Genomic DNA, 18,895 nt, shown 5'->3' with positions numbered 1-18,895 from the left:
AAAAAACATTAACCTTTAAAACAAATATTAACAGTGGAACATGAAAGGGCAGGATAGGGAGGGAGATGTTTAATCATAAGATGCATAACTATACCAAAAATAAGTAAATTTGAAAAGAACATTTGAAACCCAGAACCAGATAATAAACTTGAGTCACTATACACAACATTTCTATTCCTATCAGTTTTTAGTTTTGCAATGATTTATCTCCAGGGGTGAAAAAAAAATTCTAAATCAAAGCTCTCTATTTATTAGGATAGTTTTAAAATAGTAAGACATTTGGGGAGGAAATAGCAAATAATGGATTCTCATCAGAGAGTTTTGAACAGAATATTATACTGATGTGCTCTGGGCAGGGGAAAGTTGTACCCAAGAGGTCATAAGGCAAAATGATGGTAGGTTGTTGACCTAACACTGAAACTCAGATAAGGGTAAAATGAAGATAGGGCAGAAATAGACAAATTTCCACCACAATACGGGGGGTAAGCATCATTCTGGGGGAAAGTAGTATCACACATTATGGTAGCACTATTCTTTCTAGCTCCAATATAAGTTGCTGTTGCTTAAAATAAAGTGGGAAAGCAAATTTATGTGACTTAAAGTGCTTCTATAAATCTGAAATAACTTTTTAATAGGGGCCAAAGCATGAATCAAACCAATACACTACATTAGGGACTGCTTGGTGTGTCAACTTTGGGGCATCCAGAAGGAGGAAAAGAAAGCCTAAAAAGTTGTACTGTCTGCCTAACCACAAATGCAGCTGTGATGAGGGAGTCCAGAACAAAGGTAAAAGAGGATTCAGATGGCAGGTGCTCGAGAGTGTAAAGTGCCCTGCATGAGGACAAATGCTGATCTCCTAGAACAAAAGCTCACAAAATCCTACCTCCCTTCTGGATTTTTCTTTAACTCCAAAGAGAACAACCTCATAATTTTAAATCCCATTAAGACTTTGGTTTTAAAAGGAAAGGCTGTAGTCTCTTTCTTAGACATACATAAGAAAATGGCAAACAACTATTCCTTTAAGACTCCAATGTAGCTGATCCCTGACAGTATTGTGCATTTGTGGTGTTTAAAAATTCAAGGCTATATCATATATAATTGCTGAGACTATGAGAAGCATGTGTCTCAATGGTAGTTGGTGCTTAAGGAAAAGATATGAGGGAATTTGGTGCGACCATTTCCTGTCTATAGACAGATGCTATGATCATAAGCAAATAGCATGCTTCTCAACTCAGACCTCCTAACACACAGGAGCCACAGTTTACCTCTCTATACAACAGCACATTTAATCCATGCATATGTAGGTTAGAACTGATCTGATTCAAATATGGACCTCTAAGAATGTTTGCTGTACAGCTGGGGACATAGCTTGGTGGTAAAGTGTATGCTTCACTTATGCAAGGCCCTGGGTTTGATAACAAGCACCATATTTTTTAAAAAAAAAAAAAAAAAAAAGGAGGAGAAGAGGAGAAAAGTATGATGTCACCATTTTAGCTTCAGGTATCTACTAACCTGTGAGTGGATTAAAAAATCATATAGCTTCTCAGAGAGAGGCTACAATAACAACTGCCCCAAATAAGGATAACCTACCCAGAGTCCTGTAGGTATTTCTAGGGAGATTTTCAAAGATTACATGAAGCTTCTGAATTCAGCAAGACTGAAAAGTGTTGCTGCTAATTGGTCGAATGTGATGAAAATATTGTAGTCATTAAAAGTCAATATTAAATTATTAAATAAAAATCATATCCTTCAAAAGTCAAAATACTAAAGTGTAAAAACAGGAAAATATTTTTGTTAAGTAGTAAAGGATATTGTGTGGTGCTATCTCTATGATTCTGGTGAATGTTAGCCCATAGTTGTAATTGGTTCTATGCCTCTAGTCCCCATAATCGTGAGGTTGGCTGCTTCCATATGAAAACATCAATCAAGAAATGGCTATTGCTATGGTTTAGATGTTGTCTGATCTCCAAGGATCCATGTGTTGGAAGTTTTGTCCCCAGAGTAGCAATATTGGCACCTGGTGTGGGGCCTTCAAGATGTGGAGCCTAAGGGGAGATATGTAGGTGATTGGGGTCTTGCCCTCAGAAGAAATTAAAGCAACTGTCATGGGACCCTTTGGGAGCTCACTTGAGAGGCTTATTATAAAGGCCTGAGCTTGGCCTCAGCCAGGCTTCTTTGGCTTTTTGTACCAAGATGTAATCATGTATTCCCACATATGCTTCTACCATTGCTATCCACCATGTTGTTAGACAGCTAGAGGGTCCTCACTAGAAGTCAACCAATGTAGGCACCATGTCCTTGAATTTCCTAAACAGAGCTAAATAAACCTTTTTCTTCATAGTAGCCTGCCTTAGGTAATTTTTTATAGCAGCAAAAACTTGACACATACAGACATTAAAGGGAATTTCCTTTAACAAGATTGTGATTATTCTGCCTGGGGAAGTTGGAATATCACTTAGATGATACTGCTTTATAAATCAATAAAAGATAACAATGTTTTGGTGAGCAAACTTGCTTGTTCCCAGCTTCAGGGTCATTGGCCAAATAATGGCCACTTCACCCAGGAATTCAGCTATTGATCCCTATGTTAAAAAATACAGAATTATTTACAACTGGTCCCTATGTAAAAAATGCAGTTATACATCATGAGTATACACTGTTCTTAAATATCTACTTTTGGAAATAATTTGTCAGTTTCTTACAAAACAAAACATTTATAACACAATCCAGAAATCCCACTCCTTGATATTTACTCAAAGGAATTGAAAACTTGTGCTCATCCATGCAAAAATTCACAAATGGATATTATGGACACTTTAAGTCCAATGGCCAAAAGTTGAAATAAACCAAGATGAATTTTAGTAGGGGAATGGATAAACAAATTGGCAATCTAGAATATGAAATATTATTTGGTGCTAAAAATAAATAAGCTGTTTAATCATGAAAAGACATGGGGGAAATTACATGCATATCAAGTATAAGAAGTCAGTCAAAAAGGCTATATGCTGCATGATTCCAAATACATAACATTCTGGAAAACTATGGTAATAGAAAATGATCAGTAGTAGTCAGGAGGTAGATGGGTGGAAGAATAAACTGATAGAGCACAGAGGATTTTTAGGGAAACTACTCTGTATGATATTATAATGGTGAATACCTATCATTTTACATTTATTCAAATCCATAGAACATACAACATCAAGAGTGAACCATAATGTAAACTTTGGACTTTTGGTGATTAAGATACATGGATGTAGGATTACAGTTGTAACAGCTATACCACTTCAGGCGTGGGGTTGTTGACAGTGCATGGGAAATCTCTGTACCTTCTGCTCAGTTTTTCTGTGAATCCAAAGCTGCTTTAAACAATATTTTTTAAAAAAAACTGCCAATAAAAAAGGAAATTAAGAGATTATATGTCTTTAATAAATCTTTGTCACAAGATACCACAAAGCAAAATACACATTTTGAGGAGACTGAGGATTTAGAGATTATATTAACAGGACTATAAATTCTTAGTGGCATTAGTTTGACCTATCTGCAGAGCTGATCAATGAAACTCCAAAGTGTATAAGGATAAAAACTTTAAGAACTCCATATGTGTGGTAATTTTCCTTACGGGGCAGCTTAGAGAGGTTAGGTACACCTCAGGGGCAGATGGAACTCATCAACATCTCCCATGACCAGCTGGTGTCCCACAGCACTGACCTGAGCAATGGAGTAATCTGAGTTGTTGGTGGCCTGCATGCCCTCATTCCCACTGATCCCCACTCCCACATGGGCCATCCGGATCATCCCCACATCGTTGGCACCATCCCCAACAGCAAGAGTGATGGCCTCTTCATGCTTCTTCACCAAGTCCACTATTTCAGCTTTCTGGAGGGGAGATAGCCTGAAAAGGAAGATAGACAGAACCACTTTCAAAGGTTGTGTTTAGGTTCATTTTACTTCACACTATTCTAAAAGTTTTTACAAAAAAAGTCAACGATAATCAGCACATAACTACATTTAAATGGAAGATACTAAGTTTTCCAATTCTTTTTTAAAATATTTTTTTAGTTATACATGGACACAGTATCTTTATTTCGTTTATTCATTTTTATGTGGTGCTGAGGATTGAACCCAGTGCCTCACACATGCGAGGCAGGCGCTCTGCCACTGAGCCACAACCCCAGCTTCAGTCAATAAAACCACATAAAGCTATGTTCCATGTGCAGGCATAAGTTTTCCAATTCTTTAATGAAACTTTTGTCATATACAAAAATGTTCCCATCACTTCCACCAATAAATAAATAAATAACATAGTAACTTCTTCAACATTGCAAAATAAATTCTTATAGTTTCCCAGTTTACTTGTAGAGAGATCCCCCACTCACTCTTGTGTGACTCAAACCTGCATATTAATTTACATTAGCTACCTACATGAGAGAAAGACAGATATCTCCTATTTATGACACTATTTAAAAGTCTTTACCCTAAGTGTGGATATGAAGTAGCCTTTGAAAATCAAATTACACCCCTTTGAACTTGAATTCATTTAAGGAGATTTATATATATAAATTTATTTATTTATTTTAAATAGAGTCAAAGTTGGGCTCTGGTAACTAACAACAAACACAAGTGATGTAACAGCATGAAATCTTGTTTCCTTCTCATGCTATGTGAACAGCACAGATTAGAATATTATCATTGATTTTTTTTTCCTGAGACAATCTACAAAAACAAATTTAATAATCCTAAATAATTTCAGGCTAGCAGGTCCTGTCTGTGCATGAAATATTTTCAAAGATTCAAAGGAAGAAGCAGCAAAATGCTTTTTTCCTATTTATCACTCATTGTTTCATTTACTCAATAATTTGACTTATAGCTCTATCAAAAAATGATGGCTACACAAAGATTTTATTTTTATTTTCTAGTAAGTGAATGACCTCACCATTCCTTTCTCTCAAAAAAAGCTCCTAAAAACTAATTTAAATTAAATTAGATGAGTTTATTAAAAACTAAGGAGATAGTTGGTTTCCTTGATTAGAATGCTGTTATGGTTTAGGTATGAGGTGACCCCCAAAGCTCAAGTGTGAGATAAGGCAAGAAAGATTAGAAGTGAAACCACTGGGTTGTGAGAGACTTAACCTAATCAGTACATTAATCCCCTGATAGGGATTAACTGGGTGTTAACTATAGGTAGGTGGGGTACAGCTCAAGGAGGTGGGACACTGAGAGCATGCCTTTGGGGTTTATATTTTATTTGTTGTTGGGAGAACTCTCTCTGCTTCCTGGTGCCATGTTCTGGTCTGCTTTCCTCCGTGACACTCTTCTGCCATGATGTTCTCCCTCTCTTTGGACCCTGAGGACTCTATGGACTGAGATCTCCAAAATGTGAGCGCTGACAAACTCTTCCTTCTTTAAAATTGTTGTTAGGTCTTTCGTTCAGAATGGTGAAAAAGCTGACTAAAACAAATGTGTTAGAACTTTTGTTTCATAATCAAGAGAACATAATGAATTAAAATCACCACCTTGTGAAACAGAGTGGAAAAGAGTGAACATTTTCTGAAGTAGATGTTAGAAATCAGGTATGTGTTCCCACCAAGACACTGGTGCTTTTACTAGAAAACTTCCAATGTTAATAACTTTACCATCTGGTCGGACAACCACTTTCACACTCAGACTACCATATCTGTGAGAAATGCAAATGTATGTGCGTACGTAACACACACACACACACACACACACACACACACAAACTTGTATCGATCCCAAATCTGACTTCATATTTTCAAACCTTAATTCCATTCCCTGGGCCAATCAGAGCTCTATAAATACAGTAGGAGAGTGATTGGGACCTTTAAGCCCTCTCTTCCTTCTGCTTAACATCAAGTTGCTATTAATTTCACGAGGTAGTTCTGAGTCTTTCATTAAAACTCCAAATTAGTCCTTACCAGATAAGGATAAAAATGGAATCTCACCCTTTTGGATTTTTACACCTACCTTACCAAATTTGTGAAAATAAAATCTAAAATGACATTTGCCTTAATATTAAGCTTCAGTCAATAAAACCACATAAAGCTATGTTCCATGTGCAGGCACGAAGCCATATCTCACAAGTTCTATGGTTGTACCAATATTGATGTCATTCCATCCATTAAATGGTCTTTGCATTCATGTCTGGCAAAGTTTGTCTTGTAATTTTGTTGGCTGAAACAGCACAAAATTCCCATAGTGGTCCCATTCAGGAAAACGGAAATAAGGATTGGGGGAATTTATGCAAGATAGTAAGGGCATAGATAAAAACAAACTCAGTTTTTCCTAATCTGTACTCAACACACAACACTGAATGCTTCTGAGCACTAATGAGCAGACCAAATGTGACTCTTCTGTTTGGATGTGAGGTGTCCCCCAGAAGCTCATGTGTGAGATAATACAAGAAGGTTTGGAAGAGAATGATTGGGTCATAGCCTTAGTCTAATCAATGAATTAATCCCTGATGGGATTAACCGAATGGTAACTGGAGGCAGGAGGGGTGTGGCTGGAGGAGGTAGGAATTGGGGCCTGGCTTTGGGTTATATACTTTGTATCTAGCAAGTGGAGTCTCTCTTTCTTTGCTTTCTGATCACCATGTGAGCTGCTTCCCTCTGCCATACTCTTCCGCCATGATGTCCTGCCTCACCTTGAGCCCTTAGGAATGGAGCCTGCTATCTATGGATTGAGACCTCTAAAACTGTGAATTACCAAATAAACTTTTCCTCCTCTACAATTGTTCTGGTCGGATCTTTTAGTCACAGCAGTGAAATGGCTAGCTAATACAGTGACCAAATGTGGTTGGGGGTATTTCTCCACACACCAAGCAACCAATCAGTTCTCCAGTGGACATCAACAGGGTGTCATCTAATACAATTCAATTCTGAAGCTATCATACTGGATGTAGTGTCAGATGCTACAGGTTAGGGGCTCAGTGCCCAAAACCACCCTCACCCCACTTCTAACAAATGTTCCACAACCTCCTCCACAGGTTTGACTCATTTGCTAGAGTGGCTTCAGAACTCAGGGAAGTTTTTACTAACACTTTTTTTGTTATTGCTGTTGTTGTTTATTGCAAAGGGTGCTGATGAAGAGATGCATGAAGAAAGGGTATGAAGCCTCCATGCTTTCTCCCACCCTCCAGGCACCTCTACATTTTGGCTATCTGGAAACTTTCTAAAGCTAGCACTTTGGATGCCTATAGGAAGCTACATTATGTTGCATAATTGACTATTGGCCATTGGTGATCAATTTAAACTTATGCCCCTTTTGCTCCCAAGAGGTGAGGGATAGGGTTGAAAAGTTCCAAATCTTTAATCCTGTTTTGGTCTTTCTTATGATCTCTTCCTGTCCTGAAGCTATCTAGAGTTTCCAACCACCAGAAATCTTGTTAGCATGCAAAAGAAATTCTGTGACCTTTGTTATTATAGCAGATTTCTTCCAACGTATCATTCATTAATAAGCAATTTACATTTGAAAAATTTTTAACTGCTTTCCTGTAAATCTTAATCCTGACAATTAGAATTCAATACAGACTTTTGCATTTCTGTTTGAGAATGCATTTTCCCAATAAGAAATGTTGTCTCTGAAGAAATTTACATTTTCAGTTCTATATTTTCTTCATATACTGTACTGTTAATACAGTAGTAAGTACAACAGAGAAAAAAATGAAGAATGAATATTCTTACCTACAACATAATACTGCTCTACATGAAAGGGCCAAATCTAGGAACTTCTTCTGAATTTCAAACCTTAAGGCATACTTCAATGTTTCACCATCAATAATTAGGGCCAAGTCGTTCTCTTTACCTAATAAGTTTCCAAGATCTCCACAGTTATGGTTAATTGCTTGTTGTGCTGCCTAAAACAGGAGGAAAGCATAACTTTGTATTTCTCATATAAACAAAAAGACATCTGAATCAAGATGGAGGATTGAGGTACATTTATTTTTTAGTTGTTGTTGGGACACATGCCTTTATTTTATTTATTTTTATGTGGTGCTGAGGATAGAACCCAGCACCTCGCACTTGCTAGGCAAGTGCTCTACCACTGAGCCACAACCCCAGCCCCAGTGGAACATGTTTACTTCATTCTTTGCTTCAAAAAATTTCACTGATGGGGTGGGGATGTGGCTCCCTGGTGAGCATCTTCTCTGCGAGTATAAGGTACTAGGTTCAATCCCCAACAAGAAAAAGAAAAAAAAAATGAGATGAAAAAGTAAATAAATATCATAAAAAGATGCTTGATATAATTAACCATTAGGAAAATTCAAATTGAAAGCATAGCAGAGTACCACTTATACCTGCTTACATGGCTACAATCGAAAATAAATAATAGTCCTTAGCAGGAAAAATGAAGCAGGTGGCATCACTATACTAGACCTTAGACTATACTACAGAGCAATAGTAACAAAAACAGGATGGTATTGGCACCAAAACAGACTGGTAGACCAATGGTACAGAATAGAGGACACAGAGACTAACCCACAAAATTACAATTATCTTATATTAGACAAAGGTGCCAAAAACATACACTGAAGAAAGGATAGCATCTTCAACAAATGGTGCTGGGAAAAACTGTAAATCCATATGCAACAAAATGTGTGAGGCCTTGAGTTCCAACACCAGCACCACACACACACACACACACACACACACACACACACACGTGTGCACACACATGTGTTCACACACATGAAAGGTAGATGGATAGTTAAGTGTACAAAAATATTTATGGGTTGTATCTCCATTTTGTTTCTATGACTATTTAAAGTGAATGCCATAAAAGCACCATATTTAAAAGGTCATTATTTAATTATTTCTCTTAACTATAATTTGCAGTCATATTTAGTGATCTATGGAAAGTAGACACACAGTTTTCTATGATCTCTGCTTTCCTTAAACATATGAATAGATGAAATTCTAATTTCATCTAATTCATATGCCACATGGGAGAAAAGCCCAACTGATGTCAAGCACCAAAAACTGTAATGAAGTAACAGTTTTTTTCTCATCACTATTTTTCTCAAAAAGTCTTCCTTATTCATCATGCAAATGAAGTAACTGTGTTTCCTATAATAAAAGAGTGGTTTATTAATAGTTGAATTACTAGGGCATTTATGTAAATAAGAAGGCCTAATAACATAGAATTCAATCACTTGAAAATTTTACTCCGCACCATGTAGGAACTATTACGTGTAATATAATCCATATATTACTTTAAGCATTTCCACTTCTACTTTTTCCACACAGCTGACTGACTATTTCTTCATTGTTTTCAAGAGACTGCAAGTGTTCTGTCCGTGAAAAAGGATCTGACAAAACTGTTTTCCTTGACTTTAATAACTTGGCATGTTTCATTTGATTACTTAACTCAAAACTTGATGCAATTCTAATTATTATATTATCTTTAATCTAATTATCTTTAAACTAATTTTCTTTCATTCCTAAATTTTCTACTTGTTTCTCCCTACCAGTGCTTCTGCTGACAATGTTAATGAAAGTTAAGACAATTCTTCTAATACGGTTCATCTAGAATGTAGCTAACCTGAGCGATTTGCTGAAGTTAACTGTGCAAAATTCAGTGACATGTTTTAAAAGTGATAGAGCTTTGCTAACTTGCAGCACATTATATGGAAAATTACATGTGTGCTTCCATTATGTAAAAAAAAAAATGTGTCCACCATTAAATAATGATTATTTAGAAATGAGTTTTGAAAATAAAAAGGTTTAAAGTTTATAGAAACTTAGAAAAATTTAGAGAGATAAAGTACCAGAGTCATTGTATGAAACACAATATTTAAGTAAAATAGTGCTTTCCAAAGTAAGATGCACCAGAGCAAGACTAGATTCTAGAAAATTCTATTTCATATAACTAATTGTTGTTACTTATGCAATGGAAACCAAGCTTTGTAAACATGAATTTAAACATGTTTTAGTTTCCTTTGGTGTGTATAATTTGGAGAAGTTAAAAACTACAATTCAGCCTTTATCTATTATTTAGTATTGGAGGGGGCTTTATAAATAATATAAGATTCCATTTCATATTATATTCTTAAGATCTTTCTAATATTATAAATTCTCCACACAAAATATATGCAAACTAAATTGGAAGATAAAGAAAAATGATAAAAGAGATATCACCACTATTCTATACTGTGAGGAGTTAAGATTTGAATTAAGTACTCCTTAAACATAATGAGATATTTCTTTGTAAATGTTTATGCTGAATATTGAGAGATAATAGGCAGTGAAACACACAAATTGAAAAGAACAATTAATGATTCTTTAAATATATATACACCTATCTAATTATCAACCAGATAAATATATAGAACATTTACAGGACTTTAGATGTTTCTGCATGTAAACACCTGCACCTAGAAGTGACCACCTGTCTGATTTCTGTGTCTCTTGTTTTGTCTTCTCTGTTTGTGATCTACATGTAAATCAAATAATTAGAATGTACTTTTGTGTTTGGATTTCTTCATTCAACATACCTTTTTACAGATTCATCTGGGCTGCTATATAATATATTGACAATAGTTCTTTTTAATTGCTTTATGGTATTCCATTATACCAATCTGTCCCCTATTGACACTGATGTAGTTTGTAATCTGGTAAAATTGTTATACTTCAGTATTACAGCATCTGGAGCCCTACAATACAGCATTCACAATGTTCATGATTCAATCTCAAATTACTCAACGTAAGAAGAAACAGGAGAAGCTCATCCTGCACTATGGGAAAAGACAAGAAACAAATGCTAACTGTAAAATTAACATAGTTACCAGACACTTTTAAGAAGCCATCATAATTACGCTCATAGAGAATTAAAAAACTGGAAATCTCAGCAAAGAAATAGAAAATGTAAGCTTTACAACTAAAAAATAGCTGAGATAAAAATAATCAACAAATGGGCTTACTGGCAAAATGAGCCAGTGAACTTAAGGTAGACAAATAAGACTGTCCAATACAAATATGGAAAGACAAAAGATAGGAAAAGATGGAAAGAGAAACAGGAATCTATGAGAGGGAAAAAAAATCCCATGACTTACCTACAGGTAATTGAAGTTCCAGAAAAAAAATTACTTGAAGAAACAATGACCAGAAATTTAGTGAAAACCATAGATTTAGTAATTTAATAAGCTTAGTGGAGTCCAAAAGAATAGTTAGGAAAAAAATGCCTAGGTATATCTCAAACTGGCTTAAACCAAACAACAAAGAGAAATATTTGAAAACAAAGAATAATACTCATTACATCAAGGGGAGTAACTACCAAAATGATGCAGACTTTCTTCAGAGATCATAGAAACCAGAAGACAACTGAACAATAAATTTTAAGAGATAAAGTAAAAATTCAAACAAGAATTCTGTACCCAGTGAAACTATTTTTTAAGGGTAAAGGAAAGTAAGGGTTGGCGTGTGTAGCTTAGTGGTAGACAGCTTGCCTATTATATCTAAGGCCCTGGGTTCAATCCCCAGCACTGCAAAACAAACAAACAAACAAACAAACAACAACACATTTCTCAAGAGTGAATGAAAAGGCAGGTATTTCCAAATAAAGAAAAACTAAATATACTGTCAGCAGTCTACAAAAAATGCTAAATAAAATTCATCACCTGAGCCAAGTATGCTGTTGCACACCTATAATCCCAGCAGCTGGGGAGGCTGAGGCAGGAGGATCATAAGTTCAAAGCCAGCCTCAGCAATTTAGCAAGGCTCTAAGCAACTTTGTGAGACCTTGTGTCAAAAAAAAGGGGGTAGGGTGGGGTTGGAGGTATAGCTCAGTGGTAAAGTGTCCCTGGGTTAAAACCCCGATCAAAAAAAATAATAATTCATCACCTGAAAGGACATGATGCTAGGAAGCTTGGATCTTCAGGAATAAATGAAGAGCATCAGAAATCATAAATCTCTAAGTCAAGTATAATACACTACTTTATCTAATTTTTTTTCAAACATGTATAACCGCATAAGGCAAAAGTTGTGTTCATGATTTATGGGAATTATGACATTTAGATAAATAAAAATAAAACAATAACAAAAAGGTCAGTAAGCAATGTGCAATAAATTTATATGATTATACGCTTTCTACTTTTATATAAAGAGTTACTATATTAATTTTAACTATAACATGAAAAGGTAAGGATCTATGTTACAATCTCTAAAGCAGCCATGAAGAATAATAATGAAAAACATTTGACTAAAAGTTAATAGATGGGTAAAAATAGAATTCTAAAAACTATTCAAATCAACTGCCTCTTCTCCCAAAAAACATCGGGAAGAGAAGAACAGAGAAAGAGGAAGAGGGAAGACAAACAGAAAACAAGTAATAACTTATTAGTACTAAATCTGATGCAATTAATAGTTACTCTAATAACAGGTTATCTATTATAAGTTAAGGGCAGTGACTGTCAGAACTTGAATCAAAAAAGTAATATCAAAGTTCATGTTTCCATAATCAGATACATTTAACGCATTATATCTCAGTGTTCTATATAGGGCACTTGTAAAAACTTAAATTGAGCAATAAGTTACCATAGGTGGTATATTTGTTGTTAAACTTAAGTTTGTTTGTTTGTTTGTTTTAGTTGTAGATGGACACAATACCTTTTATTTTATTTATTTATTTTTATGTGGTGCTGAGGATCAAACCCAGTGCCTCCTACATGCAAGGCAAACACTCTGCCACTGAGCCACAATCCCAGCTCTGCAAAACTTAAGTTTTTACAGATGTCCTATATATGGTATGCTGGAACATCATAAACAGAACACAAAAAAGATAAGGTATAGGTAAATATACAGAAAAATATAAATAGTGCAAACAGTAAGCATTATAAAGCTTGAGTAGGTTGATTCATATCAAATACAATAGGCCTATAGACAAAAAGCATTGCCTAAAACAAACAGGGATATATCATAAAAATAAAGGCCAATTTCTAAGGAAGATTTGACAATTATTATATATGTGACTAATAAAAACAAAATCCAAGAAACTCTCAAGATGCATAAAGCAATAACTGGCATAATTTAAAATAGAAATATTAAATTCAAAAATCACAGAAAGAAGGTCGGGGGATGTAGCTAAGTTTTTTAAGGGTAAAAGGTTGAGCGCTTGCCTCGCTTGCATGAGGCACTGGGTTCGATCCTCAGTGCCATAGTAAATAAATAAATAAAATAAAGATATTGTACCCATCTACATTTAATTTAAAAAATTTTAAAAAACATCACAGAAAGATGAGCTTGGAGATGTAACTCTGTGGTAGAGTACCTTCTTAGCATGCATAAGGCCCTGATTTTAGTCCCCAGCGCTACGCGCGCGCGCGCGCGCACACACACACACACACACACACACACACAATCACGAAAAGAAATTTAAATGGTCTTCTCAAAAATTGAAAGAATGGCTAGAAAAACAAGCAGTAAGGACACAGAATTACAACAGTTCTCTCAACCACCTTGACATGATTGATATTTGCTGTACACAATGACTAGAAAATACACATTACATTCAAGTGTACATGTTATGTTCACTGAGACAGACAATATAATGGATTACTAAACAAATTTCAGTGAATTTCAAAGGACTAAAAGCAACCAGAGTATTTGACTTTTATCTGAAATGAAATAAAATTAAAAGAAAGACATCTAGGAAAAATGACAATTTTGTGGAAATTAATTAGCACACTTTTTAATAAGGCATAAGTAAAGAAGAAATAATAATAGAAATTGAGAAATAGTTTGAAATGATGGTAATGAAATTACAACATATCAATATTGGTGCAACACAAACAAAGCAATATTTAGAGGAAAATGATAGATTTAATGTTTAAATTTTTAAAAAACAGATGAAAAACAATGACCTAAGATTCCATCTGGTGGAAGGCAGGATCCTAAAATTCTCACCTACAAATGTGCCCGTCCCGTATATAGTAATCCTCCCTTCTCCTTGATGGATATTTTCCAAGACCCCCCAGTGGATCTTTTGGTCTTTTCCAAGACCCCCAGTGGTTGGTTGAAACCATGGATAGAACCTAATCCCATATACTATGGTTTTCCTTATACATATATATCTATGATAAAATTAAATTTATAAATCAAGTACAGTAAAAATTAATAAAAATAACTAATAACAAAATAGAAAAATTACAATAATATACTATAAAAAACATGCAAACATTGTTTCTCTCTATCTCTCTCTCATCAGAAAAATAAATATCGATGTTTTTGAACCCTAATTTACTATGGATAACTGAAACCATGGAAAGAAAAACTGTGGATATAGGTGAGACTACTATAATGCATTCCCCTTGAGTTTGAGTGGGCCGAACCTAATCAGGTGGGCCCTTTTAAAAAGAGTTTAAAAGTAAAGAGGCAAGAAGTCAGACATTTGCAGCTACAGCATATGTCCTTTTGTTGCCTTTAAGAAAAGGAACTGCTTTGCTGTGAAGAAGGCCACGTGCAAAGACCTGAGAGTGAACTTGCTGACAACAGTCTCTGACTGGCAGCAAGAGGATGGGACCTCAGTCACATAGCTACCAGTAAATTCTGTCAACCAACTGAGACAGCCTAAAAGTAGATCTTTTCTTGAAACTCCAAATGAAGATGTAGGCTGCCTGACCAGTTGATTTCAGCCTTATTCTAGTAAGCTTTGCATCACTGTGACCAAAAGACCTGACAAGAAAATTTAGAGAATGGAAAGTTTATTTTGGCTCATGGTTTCAGAAATTCAGTCCATGGTTGGCTGACTCCATAGCTCTGGGTCTAAGGTGAGACAGAACATCATGGTGGAAGGGCATGGTGGAAGAAAGAAGCTCAGGACATGACAGCTAGAAAGGAGAGAGAGAGAGAGAGAGAGAGAGAGGGAGAGAGAGAGAGAGAGAGAGAGAGAGAGAGAGAGCGAGCGCGCTCCTCTCACCAAAGACAAGACACTAATCTCAAAGGCACAACTGCAATGACTTACTTCCTCCAGCTATACACTACCTGATTAATTCATGTCAGTGGATTAATCCACTGATTATGTTATACCTCTCATAATTTAATCACTTCAGCTCTAAAAATTCTAGCATTTTCTTGCGCATGAACTTTTGGAGAACATCACATATCTAAACCATAAAAGCCTTGTGAGACACTTGGCAGTGGAACTAGATAAAATATGCCAAATTCCTCACTCATGAAAACTGTTAGATAATAAATTTAAGATGCCTTAAGCTGCTACATTAGTGTTATTATTTTTAATGCAGCAATAAAATAAATAAACTGTTCTAAAAATAGAGTACATTAACATTAACTGTGCAAAATTCAATGACGTGAGTTAAAAGTTTGGTAACTTGCAGCACATTACATGGAAAATTAAATGTGTGCTTCCATTATGTAAAAAAAAAGTGTCCACCATTAAATAATGATTATTTAGAAATGAGCTTTGAAAATAAAAAGGTTTAAAGTTTATAGAAACTTAAGGAAAATTTAGAGAGAGAAAGTACCAGAGTCATTGTATGAAACACAATATTTAAGTGAAATAGTGCTTTCCAAAGTAACATTCACCAGAGCAAGACTAGTGTTCTGTCATATAGCTCCTGAAACCCTTGGACTCTCCACAGTGCTAAGACTGTCTTTTTGTACACTAATGAGATACCTGGTGGCAGGAGGCAGGAAGGTAGCATTAGAGTGGGAGATGATCATCTGAAAGACGGAGGCATGATCAAGAGGGTTGGGACTTTCAGCACTGTCCTGACAACCTCTGGGGAGGGAAGAAAGGTTGATGGTTAAGTTGATGGCCAATGGCCAGTATTTAATCAAGCATATATATGATGAAATTTCCACAAATACCTCCAAAAAATTGATTTCAGAGAGCTTTCAGGTAGTTGGACATCTGAGAGTTCCCAGAGAGTGATGCTACTGGGAGAGGGCATGGAACATTAAACATTCCTAGACAGATAAAACTTCAAGTTAAGGGTCTTAGCTTCTGTTCCTATTGCCAGATATATCATGTTCAGCTTTTAACAAGGCATTTTAAAAGGCTAGGAAGAACACTCTCTGAGAGACAGAGCAAGCGGAAGAATCAGACTGAAATTAATGAACATTCTGAAAATATCAGGCAGTGAATTTCAAACAACTATAATTAATATGCTAATAACTAATCAAAAAAGTAGAAAACATAAAATAACAGATGGGCAAAATAAGCAGAGAAAATTCTTTCTCTAAGAAAGAATAAGAAGGAAATGCTAGAAATTAAAAGACTCTGTAACAGAAATAAAGATTTTCTTTAACCAGCTCAACATTAAACAGGACACAGACAAGGAAAGAATTACTAAGTTTGCATATATGTCAATGGAAATCCCCAAAACTGAAATACAAAGAGGAAAAATAAATGTAAAGAGAGGTAAAGAAACAAATAAATATCCAAGAATTGTGAGATAATTTTTCAAAGTTGTAATACAGGTAATTGAAATAAAAGAGAACAGAAAACAGAAGAGAAGAAAAGTTTAAGTAGTAATAGTCAAGAATTTTCCAAAGTTAATGGCAGACCAAAACCATAGACCAAGAACTTCGGATAAATATCCAAAATATCCACACCTATTCTGTAACAAATCCACACTGCAGAGAACCAAAGATAAAAGAAAGTCTTGAAAGAAATTAGAAGGAAAAAAATCTTATCTAAGGAAAAACAAACATAAGAATTATAACAGACTTCTCATCAGAAGAGAGTGAAGTAAAGCATTTAAAGTATTGAATGAACAAGAATCACCAACCTAGAATTCTATATCTAGTGAAATTATCCTTAAAAATGAAATAGAAATCAAGATTTTCTCAAACAAAAACTGAAGGAATTTATCACCAGCATATTTGCAATATGAGAAATATTTTAAAAGTTTTTCTACAGAAAAGAAAAATTATGTCAGAAAATTCAGAGCTACATTTGTTTTAAAAACTGTTAGAGAAGGAATAAATGAAGTCTACTTAAAATTCTTCAAAAGTCAATTTAAGCACATTCTATAGCAAAAAAAAAAATGTCTATCAGAAAATATATGACTATAGAGATTTTAACTTTTAAGGGCAAAGATGTTTAATATTTCATTCCAAATTAATTTTATTCTTGCAATATAAATGTCATCTATTGACTCCAACTTCCAACAAAGATGGCTAGATACATGAATTTTTTTTTTTTTATTTTTAAAATCAAGGATCTGAGTCTTGGATTTGTTGTGGCCTCAGGGTGGTGATAAAAGACCAGTCTCAAGCAAAGTAGGCCATATGTACTCAGCAGAAGGAAGAATAAGCAGGAATCAGAGATGACCTATAGCAAAAATACAGTAAGATTTGCAGATTCTTGGAAAAAAAATCTTGGGTAAAACCAGGACTTTCCAATGGAGCTCTTAGCTCTATTGTTAAAGGGAATGAAAGGCAATCTCAAGTAGATTTGGAGGAGGTAGATAAAACCCCTAGTAACAAATGGGTTGCATTCATATTACATATATATTTTTTTAAAAAAATCACTTACCTCAAATGAATCTGCATTCAAATAAATACGAGGTGTGGTACTTGATATCAGTTTGCAGGAAAATGCTACAAAAACAGAGAAATAAAGATATATTTGAAGATCCAATGCCTTCAATGAGCATTGAAAACAAACCGTTTATATTCTTCCTTCATCATTCCCTCTGCTTCACGAGTATTTCAAAGCCTAATAATCTATCACAAAAACTGAGCAAGATGTTATAGAGGGGAAGGGAATTAAAATATTGGTTCATTTTAGTGTTAGCATTCAACTTACATAGAAATGATTTAGAAGATGAATACAACCAATAGCTAAATCTGCATTTAAAAATTTCTGTCATTTAAGTTAGTATTGTCTTTCTAGACCTGAGCTTAGGTTCATGCTTTATAATTCCAAGTCTGCAGAAATTAAATTCTGATTTTATTCTGATTTTATCAACAGATTGGGGCTAAAAAGCCTCAGTGTGGCTAAAAGAAACAAACTTATACAATTCTTCCAATAGTGTTTTGTTGTTGTTGTTTGTTTGTTTTGTTTGTCTTGAAAAGAGGTTTATTTAGTTCATGGTTTTGGAGGCTGAAAGTCCAAGTTTAGGCAACCCTGTTTGGTTCAGTCTCTGGTGAGGATCTAACATTAAATGGTCCTTCCTGAGGCTGAACTTTTTTCTGTTTTGTTCTCATGATCCAGGCACAAGGAACTACGGTTCCTCAAATATGATAAGCCTTGTGCTCACTGTTCTCTGTGCCTGGAATGCTCTATGAGCCCTAAGATACATCAATAAACTTAAAAAAAAAAAAAACGATATTGAAGAGAGGAAGTAACATAGAAAACTTGAGGGGGAAAAATACCAACTGGATATTGTCACCAATAATTAAATGTTTATGAGTAATATATATGACATACCCAGCTATCCTACTCCACGGTATGTATCCAAAATATTAAAATCAACATACTACAGTGACATAGCCACATCAATGTTTATAGCAGCAAAATTCACAATAGCCAAGCTATGAAGCCAATCTACGTGCCCTTCAACAGATTAATGGATAAAGAAAATGCTATATATATTTATATTTTTTCAAGTATTACTCAGCCATAAAGAAGAATGACTTTATGGCATTTGCCAGTAAATGGATAGAATTTGAGACTATCATGCTAAATGAAATAAAGCCATTCCCCAAAAGTCAAACGTCAAAAATGTTTTCTCTAATATGCAGAAGCTAATCCAAAATGGCTGGCAGGGTGAAGAAGAAGAAGAAGGAGGAGGAGGAGGAGGAGAAAGAGAAGGAGAAAGAGGAGGAGGAGGGGGAGGAGGAGGAAGAGGAGAAGAAAAAAAGAGAAGAAGAGGAGGGAGGAGGAGGAAGAAGAGGGGAGGAGGATAGCTGGG

General features: G+C 35.1%; 1 protein-coding gene across 1 annotated transcript in view; it reads right to left on the bottom strand.

Annotated features, from left to right (window-relative positions):
- LOC107153256 (phospholipid-transporting ATPase IB) overlaps positions 1–18,895 on the bottom strand; it is a 97,665-nt gene that overhangs the window by 26,363 nt on the left and 52,407 nt on the right. Inside the window, exons 14-16 of the mRNA XM_048801240.1 lie at positions 17,515–17,579; positions 7,704–7,876; positions 3,709–3,892 (exon numbers count right to left, since the gene is read on the bottom strand). Of these exons, the coding sequence (XP_048657197.1) occupies positions 3,709–3,892; positions 7,704–7,876; positions 17,515–17,579 (422 nt within the window). The remainder of the gene's footprint in view (positions 1–3,708; positions 3,893–7,703; positions 7,877–17,514; positions 17,580–18,895) is intronic.

This window comes from Marmota marmota, unplaced genomic scaffold, assembly GCF_001458135.2.
Source record: "Marmota marmota marmota unplaced genomic scaffold, marMar, whole genome shotgun sequence".
In the NCBI taxonomy this organism is placed as follows: domain Eukaryota; kingdom Metazoa; phylum Chordata; class Mammalia; order Rodentia; family Sciuridae; genus Marmota; species Marmota marmota.
Note: the sequence above shows the minus strand (reverse complement) of the source record. Positions and strands in the feature narration are given on the sequence as shown.